The sequence below is a fragment of the Periplaneta americana genome, chromosome 8 (assembly GCF_040183065.1).
Source record: "Periplaneta americana isolate PAMFEO1 chromosome 8, P.americana_PAMFEO1_priV1, whole genome shotgun sequence".
In the NCBI taxonomy this organism is placed as follows: domain Eukaryota; kingdom Metazoa; phylum Arthropoda; class Insecta; order Blattodea; family Blattidae; genus Periplaneta; species Periplaneta americana.
The window spans coordinates 24,216,608-24,232,573 of record NC_091124.1 but is presented as its reverse complement, the minus strand read 5'-3'; the positions used below and the strand labels follow the sequence as shown (position 1 = coordinate 24,232,573).

Sequence of the window (15,966 nt, the reverse complement as noted above, 5' to 3'; positions counted from 1 at the left end):
TACATGCCCTGCTCATCTCAAACGTCTGGATGTAATGTTCCTAATCATGTCAGGTGAAGAATACAATGCGTGCAGTTCTGCGTTGTGTAACTTTCTCCATTCTCCCGTAAGTTCATCCCTCTTAGCCCCAAATATTTTCCTAAGCACCTTATTCTCAAACGCCCTTAACCTATGTTCCTCTCTCAGAGTGAGAGTCCAAGTTTCACAACCATACAGAAGAACCGGTAATATAACTGTTTTATAAATTCTAACTTTCAGATTTTTTGACAGCAGACTGGATGATAAAAGCTTCTCAACCGAATAATAACAGACATTTCCCATATTTATTCTGTGGTTAATTTCTTCCCGAGTATCATTTATATTTGTTACTGTTGCTCCCAGATATTTGAATTTCTCCACTTCTACAAGAGATAAATTTCCAATTTTTATATTTCCATTTCGTACAATATTCTCGTCACGAGACATAATCATATACTTTGTCTTTTCGGGATTTACTTCCAAACGTATCGCTTTGCTTGCTTCAAGTAAAATTTCCGTGTTTTCCCTAATCGTTTGTGGATTTTCTCCTAACATATTCACGTCATCCGCATAGACAAGCAGCTGATGTAACCCGTTCAATTCCAAACCCTCTCTGTTATCTTGGACTTTCCTAATGGCATACTCTAGAGCAAAGTTAAAAAGTAAAGGAGACAGTGCATCTCCTTGCTTCAGCCCACAGTGAATTGGAAACGCATCTGACAGAAACTGACCTATACGAACTCTGCTGTACATTTCACTGAGACACATTTTAATTAATCGAACTAGTTTCTTGGGAATACCAAATTCCATAAGAATATCATATAAAACTTCTCTCTTGATCTGGTACAATTTCCTTTTCCCAAATAGCAAGTACAAGCTTATAAATTTCGTTAGATAATGCGCTTCCACCCCCTTGTATTAATTCTGCTGGAATTTGATCGATACCTGGAGACATATAATTTTTCAGATTTTCTATCGCAGTTTCGACTTCAGAAAGTGTGGGTCCGGGTATATATGGCTCAGCAGTTTGTATTTCAATTTCGTCCCGATCATTTCTATTTGGCCTATGTATATTTAGTAGTTGTCCAAAATAGTTTTTCCATTTGTTCAGGATTGAATTAGCGTCTGCAAGCAAGTCACCATTCTCATCTTTGATCACGTTTACCCTTGCCTGATATCCATTCTTGAATTCCTTTATGCCCTTATATAAATCTCTAATATTTTTATTTTTACTATTTGTTTCTACCTCATTCAGTTTTTCCTTAAAGTAATGTCTCTTTTTATTCCTAAGCGTACGATTTGCTTCCCGTCTTTTATTGAAATAATTATCTCTATTCGCCTCAACTGGATCCTGCTAGAACTTCAATTTTGCCTGTTTCCTTCTTTCTACTGCCATGCAACAATCTTCATCAAACCACGGTTTCTTTTTCTTAGTTTCATAATAACCTATGCTCTGCTCAGCTGCAATTTTGATATTATCTCTGATATTTTCCCACATGCTATTAACATCTAACTCTTCCTCAACTTCGTCGGAACTTGCTAATACGGCAAAACTATTTGAAATTTCGACCTGATAATGTTGCTTAGCTTCCTCGTCCTTTAATTTCAAAATATTGAATTTAGTAATATTAACTTGTTGCTCTACTCGCTTCGCTACTGATAGTCTTTCTCTTAGTTCACCAATTACCAAATAATGGTCAGAATTACAGTCTGCCCCCCTGAAGGTTCGAATGTCTACTATACTAGTGTGTCTTCTTATATCTATCAAGATGTGTCTAGCTTCATTAAAATGATATTCATTAAAAAGTAAAACAGTTATAATAGTAAAACAGGTTTTGCTTAGTAGGGCCGGCGCTGTAACACGGGCAATTAACAGTCCACTTAGCGGTGATTGAGTCACACCTCCTGCAAATAAAATCTCGTTCCTTATAGTGCATTACATTACAGACGTACTTATTATTTACCTTATAAATGCTGGAACTGTCGAGTAAACTCTCTAATGCACATTTTTAAATATTTCTGACACACGCTGGATTTCGCCTTTCTCGATAGAATAGAATCTTAGGCACATTGTCCGTTTCATTCAATTATTGAACTGCCGTTGTCTTGGTAAGGTTTTCAATTTAACAATTCTTTTGCTTTCCAAGCTGTTAAAGTAACTTTCTTAACAAATTCATGGTAGACTGTCCTAGCACATAGCCTATGTCATCGAAGTTTTCTTAATTCAGAACACGATTTATGGGCCATCTTTATTATTTGAAAATTATACAGTTTCTGTCATTTTTTTTTTCATTATATTCTAGATCACTGAATCACAATATAGTTGTTGAACGTCAGGATATTTCCGTAAAATACAGTATATAATGTACGATTTTTTCGTAATGTATGTAGGCCCATCATAAATGAAAATTCGTTGTTCTAATATATACTGCATTGCCAGTAACTAAACTGAACTGCAATGGATGGAAGTTAGCTGTATGCTAATTATCTGACGTTCTTTGAGCTTGTATCTATCCGCACTACTTAAGATATAATTCTCCCCCTTTCGATCCAGGGGAAATGTACACACTAATAAATAGTACAGTAGTGGCAAAAAAAAAAATAAAAACCGGACCGACCCTTGTAGCTGATTTCAGAGCCTTGTTCACAGTGACAGCACGATAGACTGGTAACTAAGACTTTCGTGGTCCGAATCCTGCCTGGGAAGGAAACTTATTTTGTTCTTTACTCAAATTTATTCCCAATACTTTTCGATTGCAGCGATATTTTACAACTTAATTAACTTATTATTCCCAGAACATGAATTTTACCAGCTTATTTTCTAATGGCTTTCGAAATGGGCTACGTCAGCAGTCGAAACTACAACAATTTCAATAGATTACTCGCTATCGTGCGAATGCGGGCGTGGCGTGCGCAGTGGCTCATTTCGGGGACTTTGATTATTTCGTCGGTCCGGTTTTTTTTGCCACTACTGTACATGGCAGTCGCGTTCAATCTGTAACAGTAAAATGTCGATGGCGTTCACGTAACCGAAACCTACTTCCCGGCAAATACTCTATGTACCTCACAAATTTTTTCTTCGTTACGTAACGTACAAAAATATAACAATGCATTTTCAATCACAACCTTTATTCTTCCTGGCTGAAAAAAAGAGCAATTGAAATTTCACTCTTTGAAAAGTGCTTTTCGAAATGACCTTTAGCAATTAGGCGATGTTACACCAAGAACGGTATTTCAAGTTACGATATTTAGACACAAATTTTTATTTTGGGTATATTATCAATATGTGGAAATTCAATATTTTAAATAGGCTACAGCACTAACACAACGATCTAAGGAAATAATTTTATTACAGCGTTCCACATAGAAGGAAATAAACCATAAACAGTAACTTTCTTCATAAAACTTGTTGAATCCGTAATTACTATTTCAATGTGTTATTTAGCATAACTTTTCATACACGTAAAAATAGTCTTGTGAATATTTGTGCCCTCTTCTGCACAATAAAATTAATCTAAAACTTGGACTAGCCCCCCACCCACTCGATTGGCGTTCGCCTCCTCCCCCATGGGCGAATTTGTGTGGAGATACACTGTGTAATATTATGTAAGGTTCTTTACTCTAAATAAAATCGTAATGAGAAGAATAAAAAGTGTTATCTCCGAATCATGTTTAACACTGTACTATCTATTGTAATGGGGGCTTTCCCCTGTTATAGACATAAATAAAAAAAAAATAAAAAAATAAATAAAAATAAATAAACAAAAAATAAAAAATAAAAAATAAATAAATAACTAAATATAAAAAATATAAAATAAATAAATAGATAAATAAATAAAATAAAATAAAATAAAAAATGAATTTAAATAAATAAAATAAATTTAAGTAAATAAAATAAATTTAAATAAATAAAATAAATTTAAATAAATAATATAAATTTAAATAAATATAATAAATTTAAGTAAATAAAATAAATTTAAATAAATAAAATAAATTTAAATAAATTAAATACAATTAAATATATAAAATTAAATGAAATAAATTTAAATGAAATAAAATTAAATGAAATAAAATTAAATGAAATAAAAAATAAATAAAAAATAAACAAATACCGGTAAATAAAAAACTTAAAAATAAATAAAATAAATAAAAACAAAATAAATAAGTTAAATAAATAAAACAAATGAATAAAATATAATAAATTAAATATATAAAATAAAATAAATTAAATTAAATTAAATTAATAAATAAAATAAAATAAATAAAGAAAATAAAATAAATTAAATAAATTAAATAAAGTGAATAAATTAAATAAAATAAATAAATAAAGACATAAATAAACAAACAAAAAAGCGAATAAACAAATAAATAAGTAAATAAATAATTAATTAAATAATTAAATACTTAAATAAATAAATAAATACGTAATTACGTATATACATAAATAAATAAATAAATAAATAAATAAATAAACTCCTCTGCAGTATATTCTCGCCTTGTTTTTAATATAGCTACAATCGAAATTAACAATACATATTTCTTCCTTGTGAAATATAATATTCTTCAAGAAATTCGGCCATGGAACTAAACTACCAGGAGTTTCCTGCTTAAAAGTATTCGGAACACAGACATCGTTATCTTCTCTAAGGTAATAAAGAAACTAAACACAATTGCTCCTCTTGTTTCAGTGGTTCTTCATATCAAGTGATTCTCGGCGCTAATAATGTCAATAACCCTGAATCTGGTACAGTAGTTATCAGTACATCAAGCAGTATCAGACATGAGAATTACAACAGCGACACTCTTGCTAATGACATCGGCCTGGTGAGAATTCCTTCTGTGAGCTACAGCAGTAAGTATTTTAATTCTTACCCTGTAACACACGCAGAACGCAAATAAATTTAAATAAATAAGTTCTGAAATAAAGATCATGGTTAAAAAATCAACGAGAATAAAACAGGTAATGAATATAGCCTATCAGAAGAAAACATTTCAGGGAGGAAGTAGTTCAATTGGACAGTCTAAAGCATAAATATATTTGGAAATACTAACATTACAATTAATTAAAACAAACATGAAATTAATACAAGATTAAAACCAGTACCAACTTTGTTCAAATAACGAAGATTGTATTATTGATTAGAATTCCAGATTGTTTTCATTCTATGATTATCGAATTTGTTTATTACGTTCGACAAAATCACATTATCGGTATTCTTGAATTACACAGTGTACCTTAGGGTGAAATAGGGTTTTTCATGCTAGATATACAATAAATAGTAATGAACAGAGAGGAGAAGTGGAATTAATAATTTTGTTGATCATGAAGCCACTTTTCCTCTTTCCTGAAATATAATTTAAAGAGCATATTATGTACAGAATGTTCTAAATAATATCTTTATAATCTTTCCAGTTTACATCAGCCCTATAAGTCTGCCCTCACGCTCCGATCAAGGCAACTCTTATGCTGGTGAAACTGTTATAGTCACTGGATGGGGATTAAATTCTGGTAGTGAGTATAATATTTTATGGTGCTATTATTTTAATTTTAAATACTGTATCACGCTCATATATATAGCCGAACAACGGAATATTGCACCAATAAATATAACATTTACCCTTCCCAGTAAAACATCCATTTTATGGTCACGAAATTAAGCACAATTCCTTAAAAAAAGTACTAACACTGCACCTAGGACAGGCCTGCAGAACTCGCAAGTAGGGGAACTATGACGTCAGCCTCACTCTACTTCTATTGGGGGATGATCGACTTCCGCCCCGAGAATGAATGTTGATGCACCCGAGCGTAACTAGAACGCCGTGACCGCACAGGTAGAAAAGGGAGGAAAGCAGTCGCTCTCAAGAGCTACAGTTCTGCAGGCCTGACCTAGGACGACCTCTACAGCACCTTCCAATAGGTTTCAACTACATGTATAGTAGTCTCAAGGTATTATATCCAACTACAATTCTAATCTTACATTTGGGCTGCCATATCTTGATTTAATGCTCAGTATACCATATATTCTCTCGTCATTCCAACAAGAAGTTTAACATGTGTACTAGTATTCTGTTTCTATCATTCATCTGCTATTTGATATTTGCTTTCGAAATCCATTCCTTAATATACCCAGAACAACGTGTAACATAAACGTACGGTAAATCTTTAATTTCTAAAACTGTACTTTCCATTTTTAACCTTTTTTTCTTTATTCATAGATTACAATAGTTGACAGATTGAAGATACAGCATGTTATTGTATATTGTAAATATTTAATTAATTAATTAATTTATTTATTTATTTATTTATTTAACCTGGTAGAGATAAGGTCATCACGCCTTCTCTTCCCCTTTACCAGGGGATTACAACTACAATATTAAGAATACAATTATACTTATAATTACAATTAATATTACATTTACAAATACAATAAAAAATACTGAGTACTAAAAGATTAACTGATTAATAAAAGCTAGACAGTTTTCTGTAGAAGTTAAGAAGAAAGATTTTTTTTTAAATAAAAATTAAACCTACTCTACGCAGTAAGAAAATGCTTAAAAAACTTGTTTTTGAACACTGGTACATCCTGACAGTCTCTGATGTCATTGGGAAGGATATTTCACAAGCGCGATAGCGAGATTGAGTATGATGATGAATACGATGATGTCTTATGTGTTGGTATGGCTAGTATGCGGCTATTTTGCGTATGTGTGAAGAGATTATGATATGACAGGCAACTGAAACGGGAGGGAAGGTAGGTAGATATAGAGGTGTGAAGGTCTTGGAAAAGGAGAACAAGGGTATGAAAATCTCTACGTTCGTTAAGCCGTAGCCAGTTTAGAGTTTGGAAGGATGGGATAATGTGGTCAGCGCAGCGGACATCGCAGACGAAGCGAATACAAGAATTATGAACACGTTGTAATCTTTGCGACTGGTTGACATTGAGGACAGTCAGTAGAAAATCACAATAATCACTAGTGTTTCCACTAATATTTTTTTTACTGATAGCGGGAGAAATTTTCTAATGCTGTTTATGGGATGTAGTATCAGCATTAAAAATAAGAGACGACGTCCAAAAAATAACATTGGTTGGAATAGCGACGTTATTAATTACTTTATAGCATGTATAAATTCCCAAAAGTATGATGAGTAATTGCATTGATCTCTGAAATACTACACTATTGAGGAGCATCAGTTGACTGTACCAAACCTGTATTTCGCAAACTTAAATAGAAATTCAACAATATATTATGTTCAGTCGTGGCAATAGACTACCCAAATTAGAGACTGTTCTTCATTTACGAATAAAATATCATAATATTATATATATTTCGAGCTTCATCTAACATATGAAATACGTACTTAGCTAACCTCTCTACACCTTTATACAAGCTTAATCCCTAGTATTATAAGCCTTTTCTCTGTATAAAATAGAAGTAAAGCTCGAGTCTTTTAATCAATATCAATATCCAAGTTATTTGGGCCCATACTACATTTTCTCTAATATGAAATATGGACAATTCTATAATTAGGTCCACACCTGTGGAGTAACGGTCAGCGCGTCTGGCCGCGAAACCAGGTGGCCCGGGTTCGAATCCCGGTCGGGACAAGTTACCTGGTTGAGGCTTTTTCCGGGGTTTTCCCTCAACCCAATGCGAGCAAATGCTGGGTAACTTTCGGTGCTGGACCCCGGACTCATTTAACCGGCATTATCACCTTCACTTCATTCAGACGCTAAATAACCTAGATGTTGATACAGCGTCGTAAAATAACCCAATAAAATAAAATAAATCTATAATTGGATAATATTTCAACTATTAAATTTTATTAAATACAGTTGTTTTAGATATTAAAATGCACTGACGGTGATATAATTTGTTGCATATTTCAGGCGGAACAGGTATCATTGATCTGCTTCAGTATTGGAATCTCACGGTCATTACAAACCAAGAATGCAGTTCAATTTATGGCATGATCTTTCCTGGCATGATCTGTGCCTTGTGTCCTGATGGCAAGAGTGCTTGCATTGTAAGTAAATAGGCCTATATTCAAGCTTTAGTTCAGATTTACATTAGCAGCTAGCATTTAGTTAGAATATTATATCAGGAGCTATACATTAGCACCTAGTAGCCCTATTTGGATAAAAATATTACATTCATTCATTCATTCTTTCATTCATTTAGTAATTTAGAGTTCTTCCCGAGGCAGGCCTTTCACTGCAAAGCCAACTTTCTCCAATCTTTCCTATTTATCAAATAGCATTTATGTTAGAAATATTAGGAGCTATACATTAGCGGCTAGTATTTGGATAAAATATTATATTATCGGGTAGCATTTGGATAGAAATATTACATTAGTAGCCAGTATTTGGATAGAAATATTACATTATCAGTTAGCATTTGGATAGAAATATCACATTAGCATCCAGCATTTGGATGTAAATATTACATTATCAGGTAGAATTTAGTTAGAAATATTAGGAGCTATACATTAGCGTTTAATATTAGGTTGGTGCATAATTCCGTAGCGATTTTTCGTAAGTTTATTAAACACATCAGATACACATAAGAGAGAAGTTAATCATCAACAATATAATATTCTCCTTCATTATTTACAACAGCGCTGGATTATTTTTTTTTTATTCCACGCCTGTAGAAATCGCTGGTTTTTAGTTAAAGAAATCGGCAAGCAGTGTTCGGAGCGCTTTTCCATCCGGAAAAGAAGTTCCTTGAAGGTTGTTCGATAGAGAGCGGAAAATGTGAAAATCTGAAAGCGCAAGTTCAGGTGAACAAGATGGATACGCAATGACTTCCCAACCCAACTGCTGGATAGTGTTTTGTGTCAGGTTAGCAGAGTGCGGACGGGCGTTATCGTGGAGTAGCATCACTTCTCGCAGTCGTGTTGGTCATTTTTCTTGTATTGTGTGTGAAAGACGTCTCGGTTGGTGGCAATACTGGCCTTTGTACGGAGAGTTGCTTTTGTGTTCGGCCGCAAACATTCCTTTCTTCTCCTTATGTTAGCATAAAGATACCATTTCTTGTCACCAGTAACGATATTGGATAAGAATGTTCGATGTTGTTCACGAGCCAATCGATGACGAGCAAGCAAAGATATAGCCTACATATGGCCACCCGCTGATTTTTGTGGTTTTGGCTTAGAGCATGCGGTATCCGGGACACCTGATTCTTGAACCTTGCCCACTGAATGCAAATATTGCACAATGGTGGAATGGTCACAGTTCATCACATTTGTCAGTTCTCGGATACACTGACGTGGATCATTGTGTATTAATGTGTTTAAACGGTCTTCATCAATCCCCGAAGGTCTTCCTGTACGTGAAATGTCACTAATGTAAAAACGACCCTCCTTAAAACGAGAAAATTATTTTCTTGCCGTGTTCTTTCCGATAACATTGTCCCCATACACGGCGCAAATGTTTCTGGCCGCCTCAGCTGCTTTCGCCCCTCTATAGAACTCAAAAAGAACAATATGTCGGAAATGTTCCACTATCTCTACTTGACACTCCAATTTCTAGCGTCCACGGCTCCACTATCTCCAAAAATGAAAACTTCAATATCTAAACTCAAGCACAACAATTGAAATCCAAATAAAAAACAACATTCGATAAATAAACCCACAGCAACCGGAGTACCAACACGCCAAACAAAAACGCTAGGAAATTGTGCACCAACCCAACATTTTGATAGAAATATAGAATTATTTGTATATGTGCATTGAATCGAAAGATGTCTACATTTGAAATAACGCGTATTTTTGTAATTAACCTGTATTTCTCTGAACTAGAAATTTTCATCTGCACGTAAGTGTAGATATAGATAAATATTAATGCTTATTTTGAAACCATTTACAGTAAATATCTTCTCTTTTATAGGGTGACAGCGGCAGCCCTCTTATCCATTCCGAAAATGGTGGTTACGTTCAAATTGGTATTGTGACATATTATGCTGCTTTTGGATGTGAAGCTGGTTTGCCTGCTCTTTTTACCAGAGTGACCAGCTATTTGGACTGGATTCAGAGCCATACTGGCATTATCATTGACTAAATGACAGTACACTGACAACTACGATACAAATACAGAGTGTAACTACATTCAATACCAAAATTCTAGTGATGATAGATGACACCAAAACAAACTTTTTTTTGTTAAATGACCATGGGTCTGAAACTAATTATTGAATGACAAAGCCAGGATCTCTATTATATTGTAAGGAATAAGGACTACAGTTTTATCGTTACTTATGACACCCATGTTTCAAAACCATCAATATTTACATTAATCAGTAAACGCGCCATGACGTCAGAGTGCAATGTTTTGCTGTGACCACGCAGTACGTTGTTGTTCATTGAGAGTAGAGAGTTGGAACAGTTCACTTGGACTGAATTAACAGATGCGCACTTAGTTTATGGTGCATTTGAACCGCAGATTCGGTGAGCAGTGGATTGGTCGCGGTGAGCCCATTGGATGGCCTGCTCGTTATCCTGACGTCACCGCACTTGACTAAATTTATGACGGTATATTCAATGTTAAAAATTACACATATAATAATACAAAAAAATTCGGTGAAATTTATATCAGCATAAAATGCAAGGTGTAAAATTGTACTTTTTTAAAATAACATTGTTTTAACCTAAGTACATCATTATTTTTAATCTTTTTTATATGTATTTCAATCAATGTAATTTTAACAGTAACTTTTGTAACTATGTACACCAATATGTATATTCACTTATGTAACCTTTTGCACACACTATGTATATGTCACTTAGTATATTTATGCAATTTGTTCAAATGATATATAAGTTATATTCTTCTCATTTGTCTTAAATCGGAATCTTGGCTATACCTAGTGTTGGATCTAGCTTATTGAAATCTGCATGTTAGGGTATATCTAGTGTTGGATATAACGTGTTCAAATCGGAATCCTTGCTATATCTGATATTGGATCTTGCTTATTGAAATCTGCATGTTAGGGTATATCTAGTGTTGGATCTAACGTATTCAAATCGGAATCCTTGCTATATCTGATGTTGGATCTTGCTTATTGAAATCTGCATGTTAGGGTATATCTAGTGTTGGATATAACGTGTTCAAATCGGAATCCTTGCTATATCTGATATTGGATCTTGCTTATTGAAATCTGCATGTTAGGGTATATCTAGTGTTGGATCTAACGTATTCAAATCGGAATCCTTGCTATATCTGATGTTGGATCTTGCTTATTGAAATCAGTACACTCCGATTCATACGACTTAGTTTATGATAGTCGCGGCTTTCAGCCTCCTAGAAAAGGAACCATCCACGCTTAAACAACATTGCCTAGTTTTAATGTAATGGCTCTGTCGCTGTTAGTTACGGGAAGTTAAATATCACATACTACTAGACAAAATATTGTAGCCAAGATGAAGCTGAGCTGTATAAACTAAGTCGTGTGAAAAGCATTGCACAGTAATGTTGGACATTGCTTGCTGCATTAGTAAAACAGCAATCTAAATAAAAATTTGAACTGTGTTGCAGTTTCTATGCTGTTATTATTTATTAGAATTATCGTAATACTTTTTGTTCTGTTAGTGTTAAATTTTAAAACGAATTTAGTACTGAAATGTAGGGGAGACCCGGGCAAAACGAATAACCTGGGCAAAGAGAATAATGTCTCTTTCTTAGAAACGCCAATACGTAGCGCTTTCTGCTATGTTGGGGAAGAATCCCAACCTGATTTTGCTGCTGGAACTGACTTATCGTCATTCTAGCTAGTGAGAAAAGATGTCAGCGTGTATTTGAAGAAAATTGACTGTTTTCTTAAAATATTTCAAGGTAAGAGAAATATATGTACAACAAACAGTACTGCAGAAACACTTTGTTATGTGATAGTAATATATCGGCGATACTATTACTTCTATACTGCCGTACTTATGAAGAAGATTATTCACGTTCATATTTGTATAACCTTAAATGAAAAGCGAAGTGGCGTCTGCGGGCAAAGTGAATAGGGCAAAGTGGATAACTTATCCGCTTTGCCCTGCCACCTTTTTTGTCTACGTATATAAGTGTCAGCTGTATTTTTGGTTGTGTTTGTCTATTGTAATAAAGCGTGTTAGGTCATTTTACATAGTGGAGGTATTAAGTCATACTAATTAAATTATAAATCAGCAACACTGATCTAATTTTTTACTTGAAAAGGTCGTAATGTGTTTTCAGATGGTTTAATTTTTCAAGAGGAAAATGGAGCAAGCCAAATGGTCTGAAGAAGCCATGAAGAAAGCACTTGAAGAAATAAAATCTTCCAATCAGTGGTTCTACTATCTGGCCATACAACCATAACGTATTTGTTGATGAAGATTTTGCTCCAGATCAACTTACAGATCGTACACTTGAGATAGAAATCAGCGAAACGACAGCTGGCTCAGATTTAACAAATTCTGCGGTGTCAGCTTCTTCAGCGGCTGAAGAAACAGTTAATGCTCACTCAGAATCAACCACCTCTATGATGTCGTTTTCTTCAGAGATTGAAGAAATATTCAATACGTCAATTACACTCAGATTTTCAGTTCCTATTACACCAAAACCCTCAACATCGTCAGTAGGAGAACCCAAGTCAGTTCTTTTGATTTAGACCAGTGCCAAAAGTGGATCTCGAAAGATGCTATTTAAATGAAGAAAATGTCAGCGCTCTGAAGCTCTTACATCTATACCGGTTAAAAACGTTGAAAGAGAAGTAACTTATGGGCAGGAGGAAAAGCAGAAGAAATCCAAGTCTTCAGTGCTAGTGAAACGTCGACTTGTTCAAATTTGTATTTAGTACTAATCTAACGTGCTGTAATGGGCTGTAATAACATTTCTTATCATCTCATATGACTCATTAAAATCGTGTTTATGTGTTAATTTAATTTTATTATAAGTCAATAGAAATTAAATAGAAAGGTGAAAATGTTATAGGGATATTCACTTTGCCCGGGTTAATTATTCGCTTTGCCCGTGTACCCGGGTAAAGCGAATAGTTAACTATATTTTCTTTCTCAAATAATATCACTGCCTGTAGGTACGAGAAACGAATTGCTGTTTTGTAGATATATGGACAACATGTGTCACAACCAAAGTCATGAAGTTTTTTTTTTTTTTTTCGGGATCACCAAAATATAGCCTGTGGCATTGTTTATTCTTAGCTTATCCGCTTTGTCCGGGTTTCCCCTACATTCGTTGAAAAACTAATTGGATATTTCGTTCATTGCCAGTTCATATCATAATTTATTTATATTTTTACCGTTAACTGTCCACATTAACAGTTCACAACAAGATATCAGTACTTCAAAATACTATGCAACTAATATACGCACCTTACACATTATCTAACTAATAAATAGTCTGAACGTCCATTACTTGTCCACACTATATCGATATATGTAAAAGAAACTGACAATAGTGTATATCTACATTGAATACTATATTAATTATGACGTAATTGTTTTTCGTCTGAATTCTGACTGGACATTAGTGCACAAAGCACTGAAATAAGGTGAGAAACGTACTTCTCGATAATAAAATTATACATTTCCCAAGTACGTCTTGAATTTTGTTATCTGCAATGACTACTTTGTCGTCGTGTTATTGAAAGTTAAATCACAACTATAAGAAGTTACAATTCCTTGGTCGATCTTGTTTGTTGATTTAGGTGCTTGTCATTGTTATCTTAAAATTTAAAATGGACAAAACATATTTGTCACATATAATTACAGATTAAGCTTTATCTGAGAATGTGATATAATATCATAATATTGATACAGTGATTTTCAGATTATTTTCTATCAAGTTGACCTAGTAAAAGTAGCTGAAGTGCTCTGATAAGGTGTGTTTTTAATTGTTGCAATGTATTGAATTAATGACTACAAGCTATATAAATTGAGATGATTCAATTATCAAAGACACTGTCATTTATAAGCAGCATGAAGACATTTGTGGCTTTGACACTTCTGGTAACCTTCGGCCTTATGGTAAGGAGTAGCCTACTAAGTCATTTTGATTTCTTAAAAAAAATAATTAGTGAACTGTATTTTGGATTTTAACTTGTAGCAATTAGATTTATTTAATTTGTGAATTAAAGAAGTATCGCACCTTCAAATTTTGTGTCCCAGCCTTGAAGCAATAAAAAGAATATAATCTGCAATTCATTTATTTCCTTACGAAACATTATATATTCCTAAATAAATCACACATAAGGGTATTAGGTCACAAACTTTAGGTATTTTTCTTATTTATGTATTTAAACATTTATATTTTTACAATCTAACGTTTATTAACAAGCAGCTATAGATAGGCTATGTGATAATTATCGTGTTATATCGGATAAATAATTCGCACTCCCAGTAAAACAGTGTCGTAACTCAAAATTGTTATAATTATGTAAAGATTTGCCATTTCCTAGCAAAATGCTGCTGTAAGAATGTTATGAATAAATTGGTACCAAAACCTTTCATAATCTACTAAAGTAAGAGCCAAAATGTGTAAAAAATTTCTAGGAATACCAGAGAATGCTTCTAACCTGGCAGCGTTACTAGAGATGGGAACCGATTCGAGTCTGGGAATTATTCTAGAAAGAAAAATCAAATATTTAGGTAATATTCTGTGTAGGAATGGTTCGGCAGTTATGAAAACATGTATCTTTTGTATGAAAGCCGCTAATTGGAAATCGAATTGGCTGAAAGAGCTGGAAAGTGAAATAAACAGATTAGGTCTAAATTGGCTATGGAGGGAACTAGGGGCCTATAAACACGAAAACTATTGGAAGCATAGTAAAAGAGAGGGCAAACGAAATTTCTAGACAAGATATTTTTAGTAATATGAAAGACCTAGGATCAACCAAATACTATAGGGAGGTTAAGCAGTTTTGGGAACAGGAAGAATATGTTAGACTAAATTCAAGGGAAGAGAGAACGGGAATGGCTTGGTGGATTTTAGATATCTGGAGACTCAAGAATAGGAGAGGGAACGTAGAGAAGGATAAATGTCCCTTGTGTGGACTAGCTGAAGACGCAATGCATATTGCGTTAAAGTGTCAGGCAACGAATGATTTGAGAAACAGTTGGGTGGATAAGAAATTTCTACAAATAAACGCTATAGTAGCTTATAAAAAATGAATGGACACATAAACACAAGCAATCTGCATAAATTAGAAACATTTCTGTTTAGAGTTAAAATTAGATGGAAAGAGAAAGTCAAAGCTCTAACGGAGATGGAATTATAAATGTTGAGTTACACGATAAGAAACTACTTTGTAAATTTGTAGTGTTTCTATAACGCAGTTTTTACTCTTGATTGAGTGTTAGAGAAGGCCGTATGGCCTTAACTCTGACAGGTTAAATAAATCATTATTATTATTATTATTATTATTATTATTAAGAGTAGTCAATGAAGTAATAGAATAATTCTTAAAGGAGTAGGAGTTTTAAATAAAAGAGGTATACTTATTAGTTGATTATTTTTATTACTTTTATCATTATTATTATTAGTAGTATTATTGTAAATAGAGGATACTTATAAGTTGAAATGTATTAATTTTCTGTTACATTTGTATAGAGAGTGATGGCGGATTAAGAACTGGAATACATCTAATCCGCCATGACGTGAACAATGAGTGATGAAATAAATAAATAAATAAATAAATAAATAAATAAATAAATAAATAAATAAATAAATAAATAAATAAATCTAACGTTTATTAACAAGCAGCAACAGATAGACTATGTGATAATTATCGTGTTATATCGGATAGACAATTCGCACTCCCAGTAAAACAGTGTCGCAACTCAAAATAATTGTTATAATTATGTAAAGATTTGCTATTTCCTAGCAAAATGCTGCTGTAAGAATGTATGAATAAATAGATACCAAAACCTTTCATAATCTACTATTTTATTATAATTTCATACCTCCAATT

At 33.4% G+C, this 15,966-nt stretch overlaps 2 protein-coding genes across 3 annotated transcripts in view; both read left to right on the top strand.

Annotated features, from left to right (window-relative positions):
- Window positions 1-11,555, top strand: part of LOC138704387 (transmembrane protease serine 9-like) — a 42,904-nt gene extending 31,349 nt beyond the window's left edge. The window contains exons 11-14 of the mRNA XM_069832215.1: window positions 4,707-4,870; window positions 5,432-5,530; window positions 7,908-8,044; window positions 9,909-11,555. Coding sequence (XP_069688316.1) covers window positions 4,707-4,870; window positions 5,432-5,530; window positions 7,908-8,044; window positions 9,909-10,079 — 571 coding nt within the window. The 3' untranslated portion in view covers window positions 10,080-11,555. The remainder of the gene's footprint in view (window positions 1-4,706; window positions 4,871-5,431; window positions 5,531-7,907; window positions 8,045-9,908) is intronic.
- A 152-nt stretch (window positions 11,556-11,707) lies between these two features.
- Window positions 11,708-15,966, top strand: part of LOC138704587 (brachyurin-like) — a 49,135-nt gene continuing 44,876 nt past the window's right edge. For both annotated transcript variants that reach the window (XM_069832639.1, XM_069832640.1), the window contains exon 1: window positions 11,708-14,023. In XM_069832639.1, the coding sequence (XP_069688740.1) occupies window positions 13,937-14,023 (87 nt within the window). In that variant the 5' untranslated portion in view covers window positions 11,708-13,936. The remainder of the gene's footprint in view (window positions 14,024-15,966) is intronic.